This window comes from Lotus japonicus, chromosome 1 (genome assembly GCF_012489685.1).
Source record: "Lotus japonicus ecotype B-129 chromosome 1, LjGifu_v1.2".
Lineage (NCBI taxonomy): Eukaryota > Viridiplantae > Streptophyta > Magnoliopsida > Fabales > Fabaceae > Lotus > Lotus japonicus.
In genome coordinates this window covers 99967989-99989967 of record NC_080041.1, presented here as the reverse complement: position 1 = coordinate 99989967, position 21979 = coordinate 99967989, and the positions used below count along the sequence as shown (strand labels likewise).

General features: G+C 37.0%; 4 protein-coding genes across 4 annotated transcripts; 1 reads left to right on the top strand and 3 right to left on the bottom strand.

Moving 5' to 3' along the window:
• Positions 1 to 188: 188 nt before the first annotated feature.
• On the bottom strand, positions 189 to 2089 carry LOC130728360 (uncharacterized). Its single transcript, XM_057579815.1, has 3 exons — positions 1743 to 2089; positions 1245 to 1433; positions 189 to 444 (listed from the first exon to the last, which is right to left on the bottom strand). The coding sequence occupies exons 1-3, from the start codon at positions 1980 to 1982 to the stop codon at positions 361 to 363; spliced, it is 513 nt and encodes a 170-aa protein (XP_057435798.1). The 5' UTR covers positions 1983 to 2089; the 3' UTR covers positions 189 to 360.
• A 1194-nt stretch (positions 2090 to 3283) lies between these two features.
• LOC130728362 (uncharacterized) lies at positions 3284 to 5218 on the top strand. The gene is made up of 2 exons (XM_057579816.1): positions 3284 to 3879; positions 4815 to 5218. Exons 1-2 carry the CDS (start codon positions 3436 to 3438, stop codon positions 4863 to 4865), a joined length of 495 nt encoding a protein of 164 aa, XP_057435799.1. The 5' UTR covers positions 3284 to 3435; the 3' UTR covers positions 4866 to 5218.
• Positions 5219 to 8097: 2879 nt separating this feature from the next.
• Positions 8098 to 14481, bottom strand: LOC130728358 (glutamine--fructose-6-phosphate aminotransferase [isomerizing] 1). Its single transcript, XM_057579813.1, has 11 exons — positions 14147 to 14481; positions 13870 to 14042; positions 13241 to 13352; positions 12450 to 12595; positions 10508 to 10672; positions 9910 to 10270; positions 9571 to 9821; positions 9354 to 9468; positions 8879 to 9134; positions 8633 to 8801; positions 8098 to 8513 (listed from the first exon to the last, which is right to left on the bottom strand). Exons 1-11 carry the CDS (start codon positions 14406 to 14408, stop codon positions 8430 to 8432), a joined length of 2094 nt encoding a protein of 697 aa, XP_057435796.1. The 5' UTR covers positions 14409 to 14481; the 3' UTR covers positions 8098 to 8429.
• Positions 14482 to 16837: 2356 nt separating this feature from the next.
• LOC130728357 (thioredoxin F-type, chloroplastic-like) lies at positions 16838 to 20123 on the bottom strand. The gene is made up of 3 exons (XM_057579812.1): positions 19748 to 20123; positions 17411 to 17510; positions 16838 to 17146 (listed from the first exon to the last, which is right to left on the bottom strand). The coding sequence occupies exons 1-3, from the start codon at positions 20050 to 20052 to the stop codon at positions 17012 to 17014; spliced, it is 540 nt and encodes a 179-aa protein (XP_057435795.1). The 5' UTR covers positions 20053 to 20123; the 3' UTR covers positions 16838 to 17011.
• Between the last annotated feature and the right edge of the window lie 1856 nt (positions 20124 to 21979).

Sequence of the window (21979 nt, the reverse complement as noted above, 5' to 3'; positions counted from 1 at the left end):
TCAAACAGTGCATCGTCTACCCCTCATGTTTTCAAACAGTGCACCGTCTACCCCTCACGGAGGGGTAGACGGTGCACTGTTTGAAAACATGAGGGGTGGAAACATCGACAAAAATAGATAGGGGCAGAATGTGCACAAACTTAAAACATCAGGGGCCAAAAATGCTTTTTAGCCTTTGGTAATTCATGTTTGCCAAACACAATTCATGTAATTTTCCTGGGTGAAAATTGTATGATTACATGTTAATCTCATCAAGGAGATCAGCAAAACACAGTAATGGGAATTATTTATATTACGCAGTAAAATAAGAAAATGAACCGAATGAACAGGTAATACAAGGTTAATTCGTGACAAGTTACATTATTTGGAACCCTGTTTACCATACTCTTCAATTCTGCTAACAGCATCCATGAAAACATCAGTTGTCCAATCCTTTAAATCATCCTGTAGACAGCAATAAGTGAGGAAATTTCAGCAACTAAATGCTTCAATTTTAATTAAATTTCAAGGCAAAACTCTAATGAACTGAGCAAGTCTTGTGCTAAAATTTAAATGGTAGTTTAGCATGATCATACATGGTCAAAGTCAGCTCGAATAAATTTGAATGCTAAATCTCCCCTCACCCACACACACATATATTCGATAACAGATGTGTCAAGAGAAGCTAATTTTGACCATAGATGTATAATCAAGTAATCTCTCGTGGCAATTTTAGTTATCAAACTAAGACTAGGGCTCCTCTGTATCATTTGTCAAGCGCAAGCATGCATCCACACACATCTATAGGGTGTACTAATAGTCCGTCTGGGTGCTAGTTGGAGCATCACGTTGAAATGAAAAACCACGTTAAATTAGAATTTGCACAAGTAGCTTCTAGCTAGTGGAATTGATTCTGCGGCATTTGCACGCCAACATTAAGAAAGAGATGAGAAGAGCTATCCTTGACCATATATCTATCCATAACTTGTCAAAGATTAATTTTACTTGAATCTGATCTTCATCATACATGTATTTTCTAATGGTTAAGAATTTAAGATTGAGCGAGTGATTGATTTTACAATTTGCAAATAATACAACATGCTATCTCTCAAAAGCTATGACTTGTAGCTTCTAACTAGAAAGGATTCTCCAGCATTTCACCGTGAAACCAAACTACCATAACTCTTCACACGCTACATATGCTCCCTGTGCATTTATGTCAATACAGTAAATAAAGCATACAGTAAGTGAGTGTATGTTATTACCAGATGCAATGGTTCTCCAGATCTTATTCTGGAATTCGGGCGTGAAAACTTGGACTCAAAAGGAGTTCTAGGCCTGATTTCTCGAACCTTCTCCCACTCCTCACGGGTGAGCATTCTCACAGTGCCTTGACCAGCAGGGGCATTCTTTATCTTGCGCTCCAGCAACTCTTGCTCTCTGGATTCATCAAGCTGCCATGTCAAGCCATGCCACCCATTAATATACACTTATATTATTTGACTACACTAGTTAGTATGTTCAACTTGTAATGTAAAGAGACAATCATGTTCGAGCAGGTAACATCCCCATTACAGCAGGTTAACTCTCCTAACGAGTTTTTCTTCTTTTTTTTTTATTCGCATGACTCGAACCTGAGACATTACTTAATGAGAATCATAAATGTTCCGTCTAAACAAACTATCAGTTGGTTCAGTTCAGTTAGTAATATGATCAAACAGGTAATGTGCAGTGAAGTTGAGAGGAAAATCGAAAATACCCACCATCATGAGGATCTTGGCGAAGCATGCGACGCCAACGGCGAAGACAACCATGGGCATGGTGGCGGTGTCGAGGTAGGACAATGATTCAGGGACAGTAACGATGAATTGGTCCTTGGTTTTGGATCTCCTCATCTTCCTCTTCTTCTCCAATTCCAACGCTCTTCTCTTCAATGCTTCCGTTGGGACATCGCCGCCACACAGAGTGTGCAACAATCTACGCCTCACTCCGTTCATCATCATTTCTCGAACACGAATCAAGAACCAAAATTGTTACTTCATTCCTTAGAAACACAGGTTCGTGTGTCTTACATATGTCGTCCAAATAAAAGGACAATAACACCCTTCATTCTTCATGCTAAATTGCTAATTGGACATGGATATGGTGAATTGTTTAAGGGTTAAACATATTTTTTCCCCTTTTAAGCCACTTATTAAAAGGGAAATTAAGGAAATTATCTTTGCATCATTTTTAGATAGAGAAAACAAACTACGAGAATGTGATCTTGTCAATGGTACTTGAAGTAAGCATTAAAGGGTTGTGAAACGACACTTACATAAGTGAGACTAAAACTTCATTAGTGTTACAAGACAATAAGATAAAACATTAAGAAGGAAGCATGCTCACTCATGCATATAAAAGTAACTAATGTACTAAAAAAAACCCACACATAACTCCTAAATTCGTAGGAACAATAGTGAAACAAGACGTTCTTAACAAGCAGCTCCATCTTTTGAACCTCACCTGATTATGCTTTGTTGAACTTTCAAGGAAGCTTTTGCACCACCCTCCACCCCCACTACTACTGTCACCTCCATCGTCGTCGCCGCCGCCACTACCATGCTCCACCGCTACCACCATGTTTGATACCGTCATCGTTACCGCCACTATCACCACCGTCGTCGCCACCACATAACTGCTACTGCTACTACTACCACCGTCGCCGCCCTCCATATTGCCACCATCACCGCTACTAGTACCACCACCACCACCACTGCAACCATCATCACCTTCCAAAATCACCACTGCCACCGTGTCGCCATCAAATTATACAGTGCATGACCAAACATTGTATAATATTAAAATTTTATCGGACCTTATCATATCAGGCTTTATACTATCAGACCTCATATTATACAACATACCAAACAAATATTTACAAGGATCAAAGGCTAAACTTACTTAAAAAATAAAAAAACTTAAAACACACATCTTAATTTTTTTTAAGGTGTCTCGAGTTTAAAATTCATCTGATTACCAACGGGTGGTTGGTTCAAGTGCTACATATTTGATTCCCCTTAATTAAAGTATCGAGTTTGAGTCTTATGGATGAAAAAACCTCCGTGATAGAGTTAGCTCGACCATAATGTGAATGTTTCCGGCTTGAACAGGAAGAAGAACACATATCTTACCAAAAAAAAAATTCATCTGATTTCTTGTTAGGAAAGTTAGGGATAGTCAAATTAATTTACCTGGTTTTCTGTTATTTAAACTGGTCTTATCATATAAAAGGAGAAGAAATAACTAAACTTCACTTCATTTTATTTATTTACTTACCATTTTTCTTTTTGGTAAATAAAGAAAGGGAAAGGAAAGAGAAACAGAAGAAGAAGAAGAAGAAGAAAGAGAAGAAGAAGAGAATTCCCAAAATTTTCAAAATCTTTGGGAATTCATCATCATCATCGATTCGCTTCAATGGCGGGTGGTAGGGTTTCCATTTTGTCATGGATTCTCTTTCTCGCTATCGCCACCGTGCCGTTGACGTCTTCGGCGGCCAATTCAACGACGATATACGAGGAGCTCAAAGCGCAGGGGCTACCGGTGGGGCTTCTTCCGAAGGGGATAACGAAGTATGAAATTAACGGAACCAGTGGTGAGTTCGTGGTGTGGATGGAGGAAGCGTGCAACGCCAAGTTTGAGAACGAGGTGCACTACGATTCCAACATCAAGGGCACCCTCGGTTTCGGATGGATCAAGGGGTTGACCGGTATGACTGCTCAGGATCTCTTCCTGTGGTTTCCTGTGAAGGGGATTCGAGTTGATGTGCCGAGTTCTGGGATCATACACTTCGATGTTGGTGTCGCTGATAAGCAATTCTCTTTGTCCCTCTTTGAAGATCCTCCTGATTGCAACCCCCAGGTTTTTTTCTTTTCTTTTCACCCATCCACAATTTTCTTGGTTTTTCCTCTTCTGGGTATCTGAAATTTGTGATTTTTTTTGCTGGGTATGTGAAATTCATGATTTTGGTTATTTGGTATCTGAAATTTATGATTTTTTGTTGTTGGGTGTCTGATATTCATGAGCTTTGTTATCAGACTAACTGAAATTTATGATTTTATTGGGTATCTGAATTTTGTGATTTTTTTTGTTGGGCATCTGAAATTCTTGGTTTTGTTATTTGAATGCCTGAAGTTCATGATTTTGGGTACCTGAAGTTCATGACTTTTGTTGTTTGATTATCTGAAATGTTTGAGTTTTTTATTGGTATTTGAAATTCATGATTTTTGTGATTTGGGTATCTGAAACTTGTGTTTTCTACCAGTTGGGTATTTGAAGTTCATGGTTTTTATCATTTGGGTATGCTCTTCTAATGAGTAGTCAAATTAATTTCCAAAACTATATAGCATGTTATGTTTGTCGTGAATGATTGAAATTGCACATGTGCTGTTTGCATATGCATTCATGTGCTGTCAGCCCTTCAGATTGTATTTCCTTGGTCAGAACAGTCTGTGATGAATTTGAAGGCTGAAGACTAATTTCACGTGACTAATAGTATTTTGATCACTTTCTCTTTCATTAACATCTATTCTGAAATCCAAAAGCTAATCACAGAGATTTCTCCCTAGAATCATTTCTGGCTTTAGAATCAATTGTTGAAGGGTTTCCAAACATGCACTAAAATGATGCACAATCAAGGCATTAGGGCCTAACTTTTAGTATTTAGGAACTGATTTGATAAACTTTCTATCTTTCATGACATGTTACTTGTCATTTTTCTTGTGTTGGGTAGCTGAAATTTGTTTTTTTTCCGGGTATATGAAAGTTATGATTAATTCGGTGTTTGACTTACTCAGGCTAATGTTGATGGTGATGGTGATGATGATGTGTTGAGGGCTGCTTGGTAGAAGAGAGAAGCATGTTGCTGCATTTCAGATTACATATCAATCAGCCTATCTGTGGCTGTGGTTGGTCTTGTTGTATTTTTTCTGTACAGTCACAGTCTTTTTCTTTTCTGCTTGGATTGAATCAATCGCCTGTGTCGAGGGACAAAGGACGACAATTTTGGTGGTAGCAACACTCGTTTCTGCAAAACCTGTGTTAGAAAGAGAGGAATGTTGGTTGGTTTTGCTGATGATGATCTGTGTAATACTCAGGTTCTATTATCTGTGTTTTGGTCTTTTCATTTTTGTATGCAAGTTTTTCAACCTTGTGTTGTGTAGACCAAACTATTTTAATAAAATTCAGCATAGTATGTCCATGATTCTTGTATTATATTACTACTAGTTATGATTCCCCTATTCCTGCCATTTATATTGTGAGTACTGTGTTGTGTGTGTTTTAATCACAATCTTTCAGGTAAGTTGTCCTTCTTGTCTGTATTTTTGCCTCCTAAATGGCTGTTTCAGTCCATGCTTTGATTGGGGACGTTTTCTCCAACTCTTTCTGTTTCTATACTCTGTTTTGATTGTTCCATAATGTATCGTTGGTATGGTTCTACACAGAATGAGATATTTGTGTAGAGTTAAATGGAAATTCATTCTTAGTGTGTTTGGATACAAATTAAATTTAAAGTGAAGTACTCTTTTCACAATCCATATATAGAGTTCTGTTTTACCTGTTTTCTTGAAGCGGGTGCTAATGTTTGTTTGCTCCGGTGCCAACGAGTACTCAAACATTGTCTTTAGTAATTGGCAAAATATCTAAGATTTTGAATGACAAAGGTCAAAATGATTTGGTTTTGTTCTTAAGATCCTTGGTATTCAGCAATTACATTATATCACTGAGTCGAGTCAAATGACTGGATTCATGTTAAGTAGATAAAATCCCCTTAATGAGACCTAAAGGAAACAAATTTCAATTAGGTTGGATGGATTTCAAGTGTATTTGAAAAACAGTTGGGTTTTAAGAACTTTTAGCCTCTATCTAACAATTTCATAAAATGTGAATGAAAGCATTTTGATAGGGATAGAATTAGGGAGAGAGGGAAGAACAGAGAGAATAGAGAGGGAAACAAGGAAAAAGGAGTATCATTATCATTAACAACATACCAATTACATAGTGTATACTACCTTATATAGCTAACTAGACTCCTAACCCAAATGCATGTGTAACATATCCCTCCCCTTAAAATTTTCCTTGTGCTCAAGGAAACTCATCAAAATCCAAACACTAACAAGAACAAAATACAACCAAACCACATTAAAAACAAGAAAATGTAACACATAGAAACAGGGGCTCGAAGCAACAATGAAATGAAAAAAAACTCCAAAAAAAACGAATGGGCCAACACAAGCTATGTCCACCCATTGCAGCACTTGGACTTTTTGTTTTTGTTCCTCCTGCAAGGCCCAAGTCCTTCCAAGAGCAGTTTGAGCCTGGCCCACTCGGAGGGGAGCACTGTTCATCCCTCTTCCTTCGCTTTGTCACTGTAGCAACCAAACACGCACACGCACACACACACCCCTCGTTGCTGAGCTATGGAATCAGTGGCCTCTGCCGCCGTGTCCGGTCCGACGCCGAAGTCCGGTGGCTTCGCTGGCGGCCTTGTCGCCATGACTGAGGTCCAAACACAAGGTTCTCCGCCGCAAGGTGAGGAATCAGGCCGTTTTCGAGGTGGTTGGCGAGAGTACACGGCCCAGGACAGTTCGCCGCCGCAAAGAAATGAGTCCGGCGGCTTCGCAGGTGGACGCTTGGACAAGACTAGAAGGTAACGCTCTCTGACCAAGCAGCAGGGGTCTCCGCCCGGAAGGAATACGTCTGGTGGCTTCCGTGGAGGCCTTCTTCCTCCTCTGAAAGTTAGATCGCCGTCGTAATTGCAGAGAACAGCGGCGGATTGGGACAAATCACCATCGGGGAACCCTAAAACTCCGATTTGGGGCCCCTGGAACCCTAGCTTTTTAATTTGGGAAAATACGAATCTGGATTCCCGAATTCGAGGTACGACGACTTCAATGGACCTGAAATCGCTGCTGTGTGGGACCAGAATCACCATGGGAGACCCAATCTGCGGGTTCTGGACGAAGATCGCACACTCTGTTTCTTCCTTTTCTTGAATCGCCGACACCTTCGACGCTTCTCGCGTCGCCGCCGCGCGCTCTTCCTTAGCGATGCGCTCGGCCTCCACCGCCGCCGCCGCCGCTTTGGCTTCGTACTGCTCGTACGCCGCCATGTACCGATGGTATTCTGCCACGTGCCGCTCGTACTCCGCCTCTTCACGCTGGCGAGCTTCTTCACGCAGGCGTATTTCTTCCGTCTTCTTGCACAGCTCTTCGAACTGAATCCACCACAAATTATCCATTTTTTTTTTGATTACTGGTTCAAGTGCACCTAGATCGGTGCTCTGATACCAATGATAGGGATAGAATTAGGGAGAGAGGGAAGAACAGAGAGAATAGAGAGGGAAACAAGGAAAAATGAGTATTATTATCATTAACAACATACCAATTACATAGTGTATACTTCCTTATATAGCTAACTAGACTCCTAACTCAAATGCATGTGTAACACATTTCCACTCCTAATCCAAATATACACTCAGCTGTACCATCCAAATATACAATAAGTGACATGGGAATACGTTAACAAGAAAAAAGTGACATGGGAAGTACAATATAAATCGGGAAGCGCAAAACTAAAGGGACCACCCACTTCATTCCTTCTTGCCCTTCTTTTACAGTACTGCAAATAAAGATTGCGGAGTGTAATTTTAGTAAGATTGCAGAATGTAATTATATTGTACCGCATGAATTCTTGTTTCAGGCATTAAAATTTAGAATATCTGAATTAAGATTCATGTATTATAAATATACATATCAGAATTGTATATTTGGGACTGGACCTACAAGAGCGCTGAGTTCTGCTTGAGCTACGGTGGCCACAAATTGTGAATGCATAATTGATCTGCAATCGAATTCAGTGAATGTCTCCACACCTTTTTTTAAAATCGTTTTTAATCTTTAACTCATGCCTAATACAAAATATCTTTTCGGCCAAGATCATGAATTGTTTTAGCCTGATATTTATAATTTATATGAAATCTTATTGTAATTTTTCTGTAAAAATTAAAACTAAAAGGCATGTGTTTTTTTTTAAGTCAATAAAGGCATCCCTGTAATGTATGGCCATGCTATACATGAATTCCATGGAAAATGATGTCCATTTCGTTTTTGTGATTCTGATTGCTACTGAGCTCAAGCATCCAATACAGGATTCAGCAAATCAAATACATCGAAGATGTAATAAACCATATCAAACAAACACAAATACCTCAGGAAATGGTTGATGTCTATTCTGCCTGGTGAGAAGGTGGCTTGTAAATAAACCTTTAAGCCTACATCTATTCATTTACAATACAACTAGGATGCCACCCTGTCTAAGACAAAGAATTGCAGATCAAGGGGAGCTTTCTAAGGATCTTGATATTACTTTGTGTCAGAATCAAATTAAGAAAGTGAAGTCACCAAATTTCTTTATTGAGTGGTAACACTCTTGGCTAGATTACGAGGCTGGTCCACATTAAATCCCCTCAGCACAGTCAGATGATATGCCAATAACTGCATCAGAAAGAAATAACTTGTTCAAATATTTGACAGTAACATCAAAAATATTTCCCTTTTGTCAAATGTAGTAACAACAAAGCAGTAAAAGAGCTCAAAAAGGGTTGTGAAGTTACCTGCAACGGAACTACGTTAATTACAGGTTGAAGACAGTCCGCAACTTGTGGAACTTCAATAACCCTGCAAGATTCACCGGGGCATACAGAAGCAGCATCACCTTCTGAACAAATAACTAGCAGGCGACCTTTGCGGGCACGGAGTTGTTGAATAACTGACTGCTGTTTGCTGCGAAAGATTAAAGATGTCAGTATCGAACTCCTAATTTCAGATCATAAAGCTACTCAACAGTCAAAGCAACCAACCTGAAGCAAGCATCGCGGGTAGCTATGACAACAATTGGAAGATTTTCATCCACTAATGCCAGAGGGCCATGCTTCATTTCACCTGCGAGTATCCCTTCACTGTGCATAAGTGCCACTTCCTTTACTTTCAAAGCTCCCTCCAGAGCAGTTGCATAGTTGTATCCTCTCCCAAAGACAAGAAGTGACTGCTCAGCAATCAATAGCTGTGCAAGATCCTTCATCTCCTGATCAAGCTTCAGCACCTCTCTGACTTTATCTACAATACAACATGTTAATTAGATAACTTCTTCAACTGCTACTGAGCTTCTTTATGTGGCATTTAGTGGATTTCTCATAAAAGAAAAAAGTGTTTTAGCTTTGGTTGTAAGTTGTTTGCAATTCTTGGAAGTTATAATTTCTTTACTTTTTTAGCCATCAACCAGACACCACATAATGTACTCAAATCCTGTACTATGCTCAGCCAACAGAAACTCACTTGGCAGGTCAAAAAGACCATCTATAATAGCTTCTCTTCTCCCTTGATTGGAAATTGTATCACCTCCTATTGCAAGAGCCACCATGGCCATAACTACTATTTGGCTCGTGTATGCCTATAGCAGTTACAAATATGTGAGTAACCCACTGGTCAAGCCAACAATAGGATAATATAAAATGGAATAAAGAAAACGATATCCTTTAAATGCAACATTTACCTTGGTACTTGCCACACCAATCTCAGCTCCAGCATTTATATGAACACCACAGTGAGTATTCCTTGCTATTGCGCTACCAACAGTGTTTGTTATCCCAACACATAATGCGCCATTGTCTAAAGCATATTGCAGTGCAAGTAAAGTGTCTGCAGTTTCACCGGATTGACTAACAAAAACAGCTGTATCTTCGCGATATATTGGGCCCTCCCGATCCAACAGATCACTAGCAATTTCCATAGTAACAGGAATACCTATAGTTCAATGTATAGTGTAAAACATTAAAATCAGCATATTTATAATATGCAAACCTTACTAAAAGAAAGTTTATATATCACTGACCAGAAAGTTCTTCCAGGATAGGTCTAGCCGCCAAAGCAGCATTATAACTTGTACCACAACCAATGAATACTATCCTTCTACTTCGCCTAATTGTTTTAAGGTGATCCTTCAATCCACCGAGCAGAACAGACTTGGATTTGCTAGATCCACGACATATAAGCCTCCCCCTCATTGTGGTTGTCAGAGACTCAGGTTGCTCATGAATTTCCTTCTGCATGTAATGCTCATAATGTCCTTTATTTATTTGCTCAACCTCCATCTCTAAAACGGATAATGCACGTCGCACTGAAGAGGCTCTTGAAAGAGGAGTTCCTAGCTCTCCTATGTCATTATCAAACTTCAAAATAGAAACCCCACCATCCTGACAGAATCATTTCCAAGATAAGAACAATATTTGTTTTCAATTCGACATGATTACACAGATATGCAACTACAGCACTGTGAATGATGTATACAGTATCATCTCATGCTGAAAAGGGAAAGGGAATATATTCATATGGAACCCGAATCCGATTACTATATTTCAGTAATGTGAAGGGTGCCAAGTGAACATAAAGCTTGCAAGTACTACATTGGAAAGAGTGGGTGCAGGATCTACCTTGAGATGAACAACTTCACTATCCTCAATAACTAGAACTTTCTTTGTATGCTCAACCACAGCATTGGCATCACTGGACAAAAACAGTTCTTTGGGTCGTCCATCTTTTGATAGGAATTTGTCGTCCTCAAAGGCTGAACCATTTTCCTTAGTTTCTGTCAATTCCTGAGATTAGAACAGTAACTACTTTAATCATTGTCAATCTAAAAAAACTTTTTTTTTTTGGGTACATTGGAAAGATAAATTGCACCCGCCAGGAATCGATCCCTGGACCTCCCCTACCCAACCCATATGTCCCCGACTCTTACCAATTGAGCTATTCTACGGGACAATCTAAAAAAATTCACCTTCACACAATATCCATTAACCATGAAAAATAAATTAAACAAGAAAATGCAGTATAATGAAATACCATATAGAAGAAAAAGCTTATTCATAGTAAAAGCAGGATGGTCCAAGTATCGTATTGTAGGAGGACTTGTGGTTTAATAATCATCTTTCCCATTTTCCTTTTCATGTGTCCTGCCTTTATCATTTGTACACTATGTATAACGAATGCACTAGCAGCTATTTAAGTTAAATACTTCTAAGCAGTGGAATTACATGATTTTCCATTTTTCCATACATTTCTGAAAAGAAATATTATTGCTCAAAATTCTTGATAGTGTGACTCCATGACTATCCCTCTCCGTTGGTCGATAATAGGATATGGTACTTGGATAAATGGAGTGAACTCTATTAGGTCTTATTTTCAGTTTGTTACTTAATTTCCAAATGAGGAAAACATTCCTGTAGCTAAAGCTTTTACAAGTTCAAGGAGTGAATCTCTCATTTGAACTACAGTGCTAGATACAATTAATAAAAATGATTTTTCAGAGGTTAGCATACCATCCAAAACTCGCCTAATGTTTGCGCCATGTATTTCTCTGATTTTGAGACTAGCAATTTTTTAAATCGCTGTCCTACTATAGGATAAGTGCTGTCAAGAGAGTTTTGAGCAATTTCCCATGTGATTTTAATTGTTTCGGTTGGAAGAAATCGGGAAAGGCTCTTTTTCCATGAGCACAGTAATGACAGTATGCTCATGGTTGTAGTGGAGTGCAGAACTGAGAATTTTTAATGATATCATTTTTAATATTGCTTCTTTTGTTGAAAAGTGGCCTCATTGGGGTGCTTACTGAGAGACTAGCAATAATAACTCATGACTTTCTTTTCTTGTTTTTTTCTTTTATCTTTCAGTTCAAAGACTTGAAGAACATCCTATTTGTTCCTGTGCTACGTATGTCTCTCTTTCTCTTTACTAAACAGTATTTCTTCTTTTATATAAATGGCAAGTCGGGGGGGGGGGGGATCTAATATAAGCTCTTGGTAGTTAAAATTTCAAATTTTCCAGCTACAGGGAAGAAAGTATTAATCAAGTTTATGTGGAAATTCTATTTCATATGAATAGCATCTCTCTTGAGTCGATAATGGTTAGTTCAATTTATCATATATTATTTAAATAAGTTACAGTTAATAACCTGCACGTAAGAAGGGAGGCCGATTAATCCTCCATAAATTTAAGCTTCTTCGGCAGTACCATTGACAATGCATGGAAATTGAGAGTTATTCATTGCCATCTATTAACAATCATTGCTTTGGCTCAGCCAGCCAAGCAGCATAAAGTGAAACTTAAGCTCATTCTATGAACTATCAAACTGACAGCATATACTGGCTAGTGTGCTAGCATTTCAATAATTGGTCCTATTTTTATCTGTCAAGATATTAAATGCCAACACACGCAACTAAATTCCTCTAGAGATATTTAGGCTTTATGACTTGAAACATCATTAGTTCAAAGAGAAAACAAAAACACTCCTTGCCAAAAAAAGACACTGGACAATTAATTTTGATATAGGTCACTGTTTTGAGAAACTAAATCACTAAATTGCATACGACTTACTTTAACACCTAGGAGAAGTGGGCTACCCCGCTTGCAAGCAATCAGTTCATTAGGATAATGTGAACTTTTGAAAATAAGGGCATAGGCTCCTTCAAGATGCCTCATAACTTCTAGAACAACTTGACTGAAGGTAACAACCTGACCACCTGCAACAAATTGGAAAAGTACGTAAAGCTAACATCACCCACAATGGCACTAACACCTCTTCATAAGAAGTAGATTAGGAGGCTCAGGTATAGACCTCTGAAAATGATTGCATTCAGTGTAGATATGAATATAAGAATAAAAAACTAACACACTTGGTACTTAACCCACATCAATGCAAATTTAAAAAATATTAAGTTTCTCATATTGTGAACCAAACGGCAAGATCATTTTTTAAAACAGATGCATAACATTTTTTAGTCTTGCGGCATACAAGCGGTCACTTTATCAGTCCCTGCCCCTCTTTCTTGCTTTTCACAATTTATATGCATTTTACAATTCTCAATTACACAATAGTATACCATGAACTCATTCATGCTTTAGTTCAGTCCTGTCACCAACAAATAGTGATACATACCTTAACCCTCTAAATTTCATGTAAAAGGAAATTAACAAGGTTTAAAATTGTGGTCCGAAACTACAATTACAACCGTAAAATCAAAGTATCTAAAATCTCCATGACTCCAACTGCATTAATCAACCATATTTGATCACTACAATATCAACAATGGTAACGTGACCACAATCATAATTTAAAACCTATAATAAAGCAAAAGGCTCCATGCATTCAGAAATAAAAAAATCACCTGCTGCTTCATTTGCTTTGTCATAAACAAACTTTGCAAGCTTGGGGATGACTTCTGTATCCGTTTCAGATTCAAAGGTGAAGCCATGTCGCAGCAGCGTAGCCTTCAAAACCTAAAGAAAGTTACAATAAAAACACGATTATCACCAAAAAAGATAAAACCTTGATTCCACAGTCAAATTTCCAGTGCTCCCATAGTACTAAGCTAGTACCGCTTTTCACAGCATTCGTCTTAACTCGACAGCATTTTCCTTAAAAAGTACATGCATGGAAAAAACTTTCAGTCCTGCATACTCCTTCCTTTGAAAATGACGAAAAATATTCAATCAAGGGACTTGATATCAATTGATTCAATTACTCAATAACCATACCTATATTGCTATTTTTTCTCCATTTCTAAAAACTATCCATTTGAGGCAATTGATACCATGGACAGTATGGCTATTTTTTTTATACCAAATCCACACCTAAGCTTAACAAAATGAGATAATGTTACTGGAACTTGGTGATAAACTGCAGAATCAAAAAATGAACAGTTGATTTTCAAAATCATGCAGTTTACAATTGCCTCATTACTTGGGAGTCAAATCTGTGTTAGTGAGAATGAGAATGTTAGTGTGTTGTATATACCTCATAGTTAGTGATAACTCCATTATGAACAACCAAGAACTCATTGTCAGGACCAGAAGTTTGGGGATGACTGTTTCTAGGAGCAGGCTCACCGTGAGTAGCCCAACGAGTGTGCGCAATTCCGGCGTGAGTGCCGAAACATTCCTCCAAGTCCAATTCCGTTTCATCAACTTCTGTTTCCGGTGAAATCAAACGCAATCACGTTCAGAATTCGCAAAACCAGTGATCAAATCAAGAAAAATGGAAAATCAAGGAACGAAGAATTAGAGTGAGTGACCTTGGTAGACGGATTTGACGAGAGACTCGATGTTCCCCTCACGACGGAAGACGAGCGGAGGAGGAGAGGGAGTGAGATCGTCGGAATCGTCGAGGGAGCATTGTGGCGGTGGCGGTGGCGGAGGAGAAGAAGAATCGATGGCGATTCCGGCGGAATCGTAACCGCGATACTCTAACCGTCGAAGGCCGTTGAAGAGAACCTGCAAGATGTATCTTCTCTCTCTGGTTACCTTGAAATTCAGATACGCGAAAATCCCACACATTTCTTCTTCTTCTTCTTCTTCTCTTTCTTTTCTTACTTGAATCGTTTTTTTCGCACTGTTCTTCCTTTTAAATTTAACGCACTTGCAACTTTGGTGTTTGATTTATACACCATAATCTTTATAAAAAAATTTCATAGTTTTTTAAATTAGAAACATTTACTAATAATAAAGATAATTAATTTAAGTTCAAAATAAAAGATAATTAATTTTTAAAAAATAAAAATGGCCAACAATAGCTCTTGCACATATTTCTCATAATAATAATAATAATAATAATAATAATAATAATAATAAACAAATCTTTTGACGTATAAATAATAAAAAATTGAATTTGTTAGGAGGGAGGATCACCAAATCCGAGCAGGTTGACACCTATAAGGACAAAGAAAAATAAACAATAAATTGCAATAATATTTGGTAAAATGTGAAATTTTAAGTTAAGATATGAGAAATAGTTATTTTGAAATTGATTTAATGGATATGAATCAATTTAATAGTTATTTATAAATGTAAGTAATTGATTAAATTTTAATGTTTAGATGTAAAAGATGATAATATATTTTTTTTGACGGGAAAAAGATGATAATATATGATTGTACTACTATAATAAAACTCTAGTTGAGAGACAATTTTAGCTTTTTTTGGAATGCATATATTCTTATCTTAGACAATACTCCTAAATTGATGAATTTTAATTGAATAATTGTATAAAATTTAATATAATACTTAATTGATTTAGTGGCCTTGCCTTTGGTTTAATAATTTTTGATAGCATTTTAAAAAAAGAAAAAAACTCATCAATATATTTAATTACAATTTAAAATGCATTTTTTAGAGATAAAATGTACTCCTATTTATTTTATTAATTGAAGTGAATTGCATTGCATTGCAATTTGCGCCCAATCCAATTGACTTGGTGTCAGTTGAGTCATCTTAGCAAATCAGCAATTGCCACCTTTGCTTCCTTCCGATTCCGCCCTCCAATGGGAACTTCTTCCCTCCTTCGATTTTTCCATTCAAAGTCCACACACGTCAATGCAATTTGCTACTTAATTTGGTTACGCGCTCAGGGATATTTTCGTCATTCCACTCTGCATCAGACTTTCGGACGTGACATTCCCTCATTGGATGCATGTAGTCAAACTTCAAATATAAGAATACTGCATATAAAATTGAGAGCACTAATAGGAGATATGATAGTAAAAAAATATGGACAAATATGTTTAAAATGAGAGAAGTTAAATGAAAATAATTTAAAAAATTATATTAAGAAAATTTATGACTATGTTTTTTATATTGAACAACAACACAAATATAGGTATAGTTGCACCAAAATCTAATCCAAAATGAAAAAATCAACACAGGTTTGGTGTGTTTGCAAGCCTCCCTTTTTTCAATGCAAGAAATTCTTCCATGAAATAAGTGTGACATTGGAATGTGAGTTAACTAACAGAAGAGAATGAGTTTGCAACGCTCTTGTTATGATTAAGTTATCACTTCCTATGGTGGTCACATGAGCTAAACTTATCCAAGAAATTTATATTTGAAAATTAGTGCCACCTAATATGCACCACTTTTTAGTGGTACAACCTTGCACCACTATACCAATTGTCCATTTTACCCCTGTTAAAAAAATTATTTTATAAAAAGAAAAAAATATTGGTATTACCGGGTGGATTTTGATGGGATTAATTTTTTGAACAGGGGTAAAATGGACAATTAACATAGTAGTGCAAAGTTACACCACTAAAAAGTGTGCATTAATATTAGGTAGACCCTTGAAAATTAACTTTTCCAATTTACAGGTATTTCTGGACTTCTAGGTGGGCCCTCCCACTACCCTTTGTTTCCCTGAAATTAATAAATATTCATATCCAAATCTCTTCTGTATTTTTTTTAGTGTATTTTATTAGTTTCATTCATCCTTTGTGTTCTTTTCCACTCACATCATCATAATTGATTGTTCAAGTTGAATAAACGTGGGTGGTGTGCATAATTGGAGACAACTGTTTGCTGTATTAAGAATCCACATTCAATCCAGTCTTTGTTGTATCACTGATATGGATATTTCTTTCTAGCTATTTGAAAAAGATGATATTGTTTACCAGCAAAGCATAATACAAATAACACATGGATGCAAATTAAGACATAACAGTATTAAAACATAATTAATGTGGTCCAAGTTTACCAGCAAAGCGTAACACAAGTAACACATGGATGCAAATTAAGACATGACAATATATTAAAACATAATGTGGCCCATATAAAAAACACGGCCGAATATCAAATTGAGGCTATTTAGAAAATATTAGACTAAAATGCAAGGTTTTAAAAATGATGAACTGATGTCCATTTTAGGGGGAATAAAAACATATTTTACCCCAAAAAAAAATTCACCCGGCAAACTTTACAGACACCCCATGATCAAGTAGATAAAACAAATAATATTGAGCAACTTTTCCCTAGGCATGGGGAATCATCAATTACAGCTTACAACAATCACACATGATGACATTTCCTCATCTTACAATTTCATTGGAAATACTTACAAAGGGTGTTGTCAAGCATGAAATTTATACATAGAAAGAGAATAGCTATATTCTTTAGCTAGATCGGACAGTTTCTATGGCAGCGACCAAGTCATCATATTTTGCTCCAGTAATTTCCTTCACAATCTTGCTGTCCTTCAGAATTTTAAAAGTTGGAACAACTTTAATTCCAAGTTCTTTTGCCAGAGGCTGCAATAACCATTAGACAAAAACTATGTGAGTAAAAAAAAAAGTACATATTAATAATGAATGGATCAGAATCCTCTCATGTAAAAACTTCACACGGCACTCATGTTAAAATGATGTGTCTATGTCCCTCTTCATTAGTATTACTTAGCTGAGACCCTCTGAATATTTATGAAGAGAGTCAGACAAAATGTTTCGCTTGGCATGGTCAGGTGACATGAGAGGCTCCTAATTCGATGTAGCAGACTAGCACATTTACATCCATACCTTGTTATCTTGGTTGCAATCAAGCTTTAGAAAGACAACATCCAGATTCTTCTCAGCTAATTCTTGATACTTTGGAGCAATCACTTTGCAGGGACCACACCTGCAGAATTCACAAATTCATATCCAAATATCCAGTCAGTATTAAGCAGAAAGAGAACAGAGTGATAAAGAATCGTTCGGAATCATGATTCTTTGAAATAGTAGAACCACACCAGAAAATGACCAAAATCAATTAACATTTAGAACTAACTCTGCTTTTGTTGTAAACCAACCAATTTATTATTACTAAAGAAGCTTTCTTTGCTTCCTTCTATAAACTAATGAAATAATCAACTAGTCACTATTTATTTCACATGACATTCTCATAAAACTTGAGGAACAATCCACTCTTCTACACATGGCAAAAATCAAAATGTCTGCTCTTATGTATGCTTAACCAGGTAAAGCAAGTTGTCAATGGTTATATATAAGTACTCTGATTTGGATCCATGTGCTTCATATCCCAAATAAATAATATACTTCTTCCCATGAGAACACCATGCTTGGACTTTGTTAAGCACATTTCCCTCTAATGAACCCCTCATTTCAGAATCAAATCCTCTTTTCCCACCCTTCATCATATAATGAACTTTGCTCAAGCTTGGAAGAGATTCATCTCAGTGATACAATGTGAGTGAATATAAGCTTGATGCCTTGATCTACAATTCATTATCTGTGGTGTTAGTAAAAAACTGAAAATGTCTTCCTACACATGTTTTGGAATGCATGTTTGGAAATCCTTCTAGAATTGATTTTAAAGCCATAATCAATTCTGAGAAGAAGCTTATGTGTATCAGAATTGATTCTGAGGAGAGAGAAGTTGATTCAAACATTCTATAAATGAATTACAATCCACATGAGACCTCATATTTGTTTGTACCAAGCAAGTATAAAGTGGTTTTCCTTCCTTTGTTTGTTTCTTTTTCAACTAAAACAGGAGAGGACCCAACTAGTTGATCAGTGATAACAATAAAGATCCCTGGAGTCATGACAAAATCAGCATTAAACAAACCAAGTTAGAAGATAGTGTTTGGCACCCTAAAGGATCACTTATATTTGGCTTCGTGTCCAGTCTCTACTATTTTAAGCATACAACAAAAATATAATATGTCATCTTTTATCTCATTCTAACATGGACTAAAACCTCCTAATTAGTCTCTACCAACTTAGAGATTATAGAAACACCATTTCAAGTCTTAACCTATTCAATTGTCAAACACTTTCACCATTATATGTGAACCAGTCCTTGTATCAGTGTATGTAAAGTCGGTGGGGGGCTAATATGCGTGCTATTTGAATAGTGGAGAACTTAAAGTGTTTTTTCTTTTGTATGTGGACTAATAGAGTATTTGGTTTTCTGCTGGTTTCATCCTAAAAGCACATTCACATCATTCCAGTGCAAAATAGCCAATGGAACTATATGAGGTTGGATTGAGTTAATGTGTTTTGACTTTTTGGAGAATGTTGATATCAAACAAACTTTATTTTGGTTATGAAAGATGGCGTTGGTTAATTTAGTGTATGCTTGGATTTCCATCGAACTCGGCGTGGATCCCGGTTGAAGCCAATGTGCCATAATCTTGCTTCTCCGATCCACGTTAAACTCAACATGGCAAATTATAGCTTCTTTGTTGGTACCTTAGTGAAATCATGTTGGAACTACTCCAACACTAAAACAAATATGCATTTAGTATGATAGAAATTTTCATTATTATTCATAAAATGTGATCAATTTAATTTTTAAGAGATTAAAAAAATATGATTAAATTAGTCCTGAAAGATGTAAAAACCATCTTTTTTAGTTTTAAAATACACCTTAACAATTTCACAAACTTACCAAATTATTAGGCAAATGGTAATTGGTAAGTGTAATATAGCCATTACCAATGTCAAAAAGTAAATATAGCCATTGCCTTTCTAGTGACACACATACATACTAATTTACACTTAATTACCATTACCATACTAATTGCATGTCTGGAAAATCTTCAGAATTGGGGAAAAGCTTTTGTAAGTTTTAGAATTGATTCTTATGAAAGAGAAGTTGATCAAAAAAGCTTATACTTTTTTGAAAGGACTAACACAATTATTCACTCACTGATCTAACATGCCATTCAAATGCAATTACCTCAGTTACACCCAAGGAATTTAACAGCTACTAAACAAACAGGGTAAAACATAAATCTTTTGCTTCAATTCTATTTCCATCATCATATGATTATAATAATAATTAATAAATATTAAAAAAGGAAAAGGACATGATCATGGTTTAAGGATAATTAATTAATAAAAATATACCATTGGGTGAACATGTCGAGGACGACGGTTTTATCACCGGCGGCGTTAACGATGGGCCAGAACGTATCCTTGTTCACCTCGGTCACCTTCCCCACCGTCACCGTGGGCCCCGCGGTTTCCAAGCTTGATCTCACCGCAACACTACCACTTCTCCTCAAACTCACACTTCTGTAAACGGAAGAAGCTGAAGAAGATGAAGAAGAAGAACCAAGTGGTAGCTTGGAAGAAGAAGCATTATCAAACACGATCGTGGAAGGAGGAACGGTCCATTTGCATTTAGGAGAGACAAAGAGATTCAGAGCCATTGCTGCTAGCTAGCTGGGGATTGTTGTTCCACTCTGCAATACTGCAATGCGACACCATAAATGGTATAGGACTGAGGTGAGTGAAATATGGGTGGAGGAGGGGGGAAGTGTAGAGAAAAAGACAGATTTGCCATTGGGATTTGTGTGTGATATTAATTGCTGTTTGCGAAATGAGGGTGGTGTTGGTAAAATCGGATGAAGCAGCCATTCCTGAGAGTGATGTGTGTGGTGGACTAGTGAGAATGTGAGATCCCCCAAGTTTTGGAGTGGGTTGGTACCAAACTACCCTTCTCTGATATTTTGGTTTGTGTGATGGAATTTCTTTTCAGAATTGTTATTCAGATCACCCACGTCTCGTCTATTTAGACCCCAAAAAAGTGCGAATTTGTCAAAAATGACCTTAATGAAAACAGAAAATTTAAAAAATACCTCCTCCCTCCCTCCTTACCTTCTTCCTCTTTTCTTCTTCAAACCCTCCCCCATCACCACCATTATATTCTTCTTCAACTTCCAAGTTCCATACCCATACTCATTACCCATTATAGCAACCTCCATCAACCTTGTCGCCGGCCACCATCAACGCCACCATTGTCGACGTCCGCCAACCCCACCGCCTCCGTTGTCGTCAGTCGCCTTCCCTGACTTCTCGCTGTCGTCTGTAAAGGTACCTGCACTATTTCTCGATTTAGATCTGTCGCACTTTTCAAATGCGTTACAAACACACTTTCACAGTAGTTCTCAGGTCAGGCACTCTCAGGTCAGTAGTGCTCAGGTCAGTCGCTCTCAGGTCAGACACTCTCAGGTCAGTAGTGCTCAGGTCAGTAGCTCTCAGGTCAGGCATTCTCGTCCTACACCCTAAATCTAGACTACCGAACTCTACCCCACCTCCCTTCCTTTCCGGCCCTTCCCCTGCCCTACCTATCCTACCTCACTCCCCTACCTATCCTACCTCACTCCCCTACCTGGATCTATCGCTTTCTACCCTTAACATGCCTACTACCTTTACTAAAAAAAGTAAGACAAAAATGATCTTTAATCACAAGGTTTTTTTTTTTGTTTTAAAGTAATATATACTAGGAAGGAAGCATGTATGAAGCAAGCAAAGTAATCGCCCCTAGAGTACCACTCCAAATGATCATATTTCTTTTAGTGTTTAATGTCTCTATTCACCCATACAAACAAACAATAAGTATCAAACAAAGGATCCCAAAAAAAGTCTAGAGAAAAGTTACAACTATAAACTTAAGAATATTAAAATAAAAATGACACCGGAAAAATCCTAATACAAATTTACTAAAACAAGCAATACAAATGGAAAAGATAAAAATAAGAAAGAAACATTAGACATAAACGGAAAAGAATATAGGGGGATATACATCAAGTTTGATCCCTCTTTAGTCGGATCAAAATAACAAGAAAATGACATTCAGATATATGAGCAACTGTAAAAAAAAAAAACGAGTCATATATGTTTGTTTAAATAATAAGACAAAATCACTCATAACATCGGCCATCATGAAAATATACAAGACTAGAAAGAGAGTATAAAGCAAGCACCCTAAAGGATCACTTCAAAGGATCATAGTTCTAATAATGTCCAATGTCTCTACTCAACCACACAAACAAACAAGGATCAACCAAAGGATTCAAAAAAGAAAGTCCAAAGTCTAACAAGATTACAAGAGAGAAAAAGAAAAATTACAACTCAAAATCTAAAACAAATGATCTAAAATTACAAGATTTAGTTCCTAAATACAATCTATAAAACAAAAAGACACTGAAAAAATTGTAATACAAATGAACTAAAACATGTATGTTAGTTTAAATAATAAGACAAATGCACTAATAGCCTCGACCATCATGAAGATATACTAGGCGAGAAAATAACTATAAAGTAACCAAAGTAAGAATGTCCAGATGATCACTC

Excerpts from the sequence above, each read along its gene's own strand:
- LOC130728358 (XM_057579813.1), bottom strand. The coding sequence starts at position 14,408 with ATGTGTGGGATTTTCGCGTATCTGAATTTCAAGGTAACCAGAGAGAGA. Across the intron at positions 13,353-13,869 it reads GAGTTATCACTAACTATGAG|GTTTTGAAGGCTACGCTGCT; the intron begins GTATATACAACA and ends AACTTTCTTTAG. Across the intron at positions 9,135-9,353 it reads TGGTCTTTTTGACCTGCCAA|ATAAAGTCAGAGAGGTGCTG; the intron begins GTGAGTTTCTGT and ends GTTGTATTGTAG.
- LOC130728362 (XM_057579816.1), top strand. The coding sequence starts at position 3,436 with ATGGCGGGTGGTAGGGTTTCCATTTTGTCATGGATTCTCTTTCTCGCT. Across the intron at positions 3,880-4,814 it reads CTCCTGATTGCAACCCCCAG|GCTAATGTTGATGGTGATGG; the intron begins GTTTTTTTCTTT and ends TGACTTACTCAG.
- LOC130728357 (XM_057579812.1), bottom strand. The coding sequence starts at position 20,052 with ATGGCTCTGAATCTCTTTGTCTCTCCTAAATGCAAATGGACCGTTCCT. Across the intron at positions 17,511-19,747 it reads CTCGACATGTTCACCCAATG|GTGTGGTCCCTGCAAAGTGA; the intron begins GTATATTTTTAT and ends TGAATTCTGCAG. Across the intron at positions 17,147-17,410 it reads ATTGCAACCAAGATAACAAG|CCTCTGGCAAAAGAACTTGG; the intron begins GTATGGATGTAA and ends TGGTTATTGCAG.
- LOC130728360 (XM_057579815.1), bottom strand. The coding sequence starts at position 1,982 with ATGATGATGAACGGAGTGAGGCGTAGATTGTTGCACACTCTGTGTGGC. Across the intron at positions 1,434-1,742 it reads TCGCCAAGATCCTCATGATG|CTTGATGAATCCAGAGAGCA; the intron begins GTGGGTATTTTC and ends TTGACATGGCAG. Across the intron at positions 445-1,244 it reads CTGGAGAACCATTGCATCTG|GATGATTTAAAGGATTGGAC; the intron begins GTAATAACATAC and ends TGCTGTCTACAG.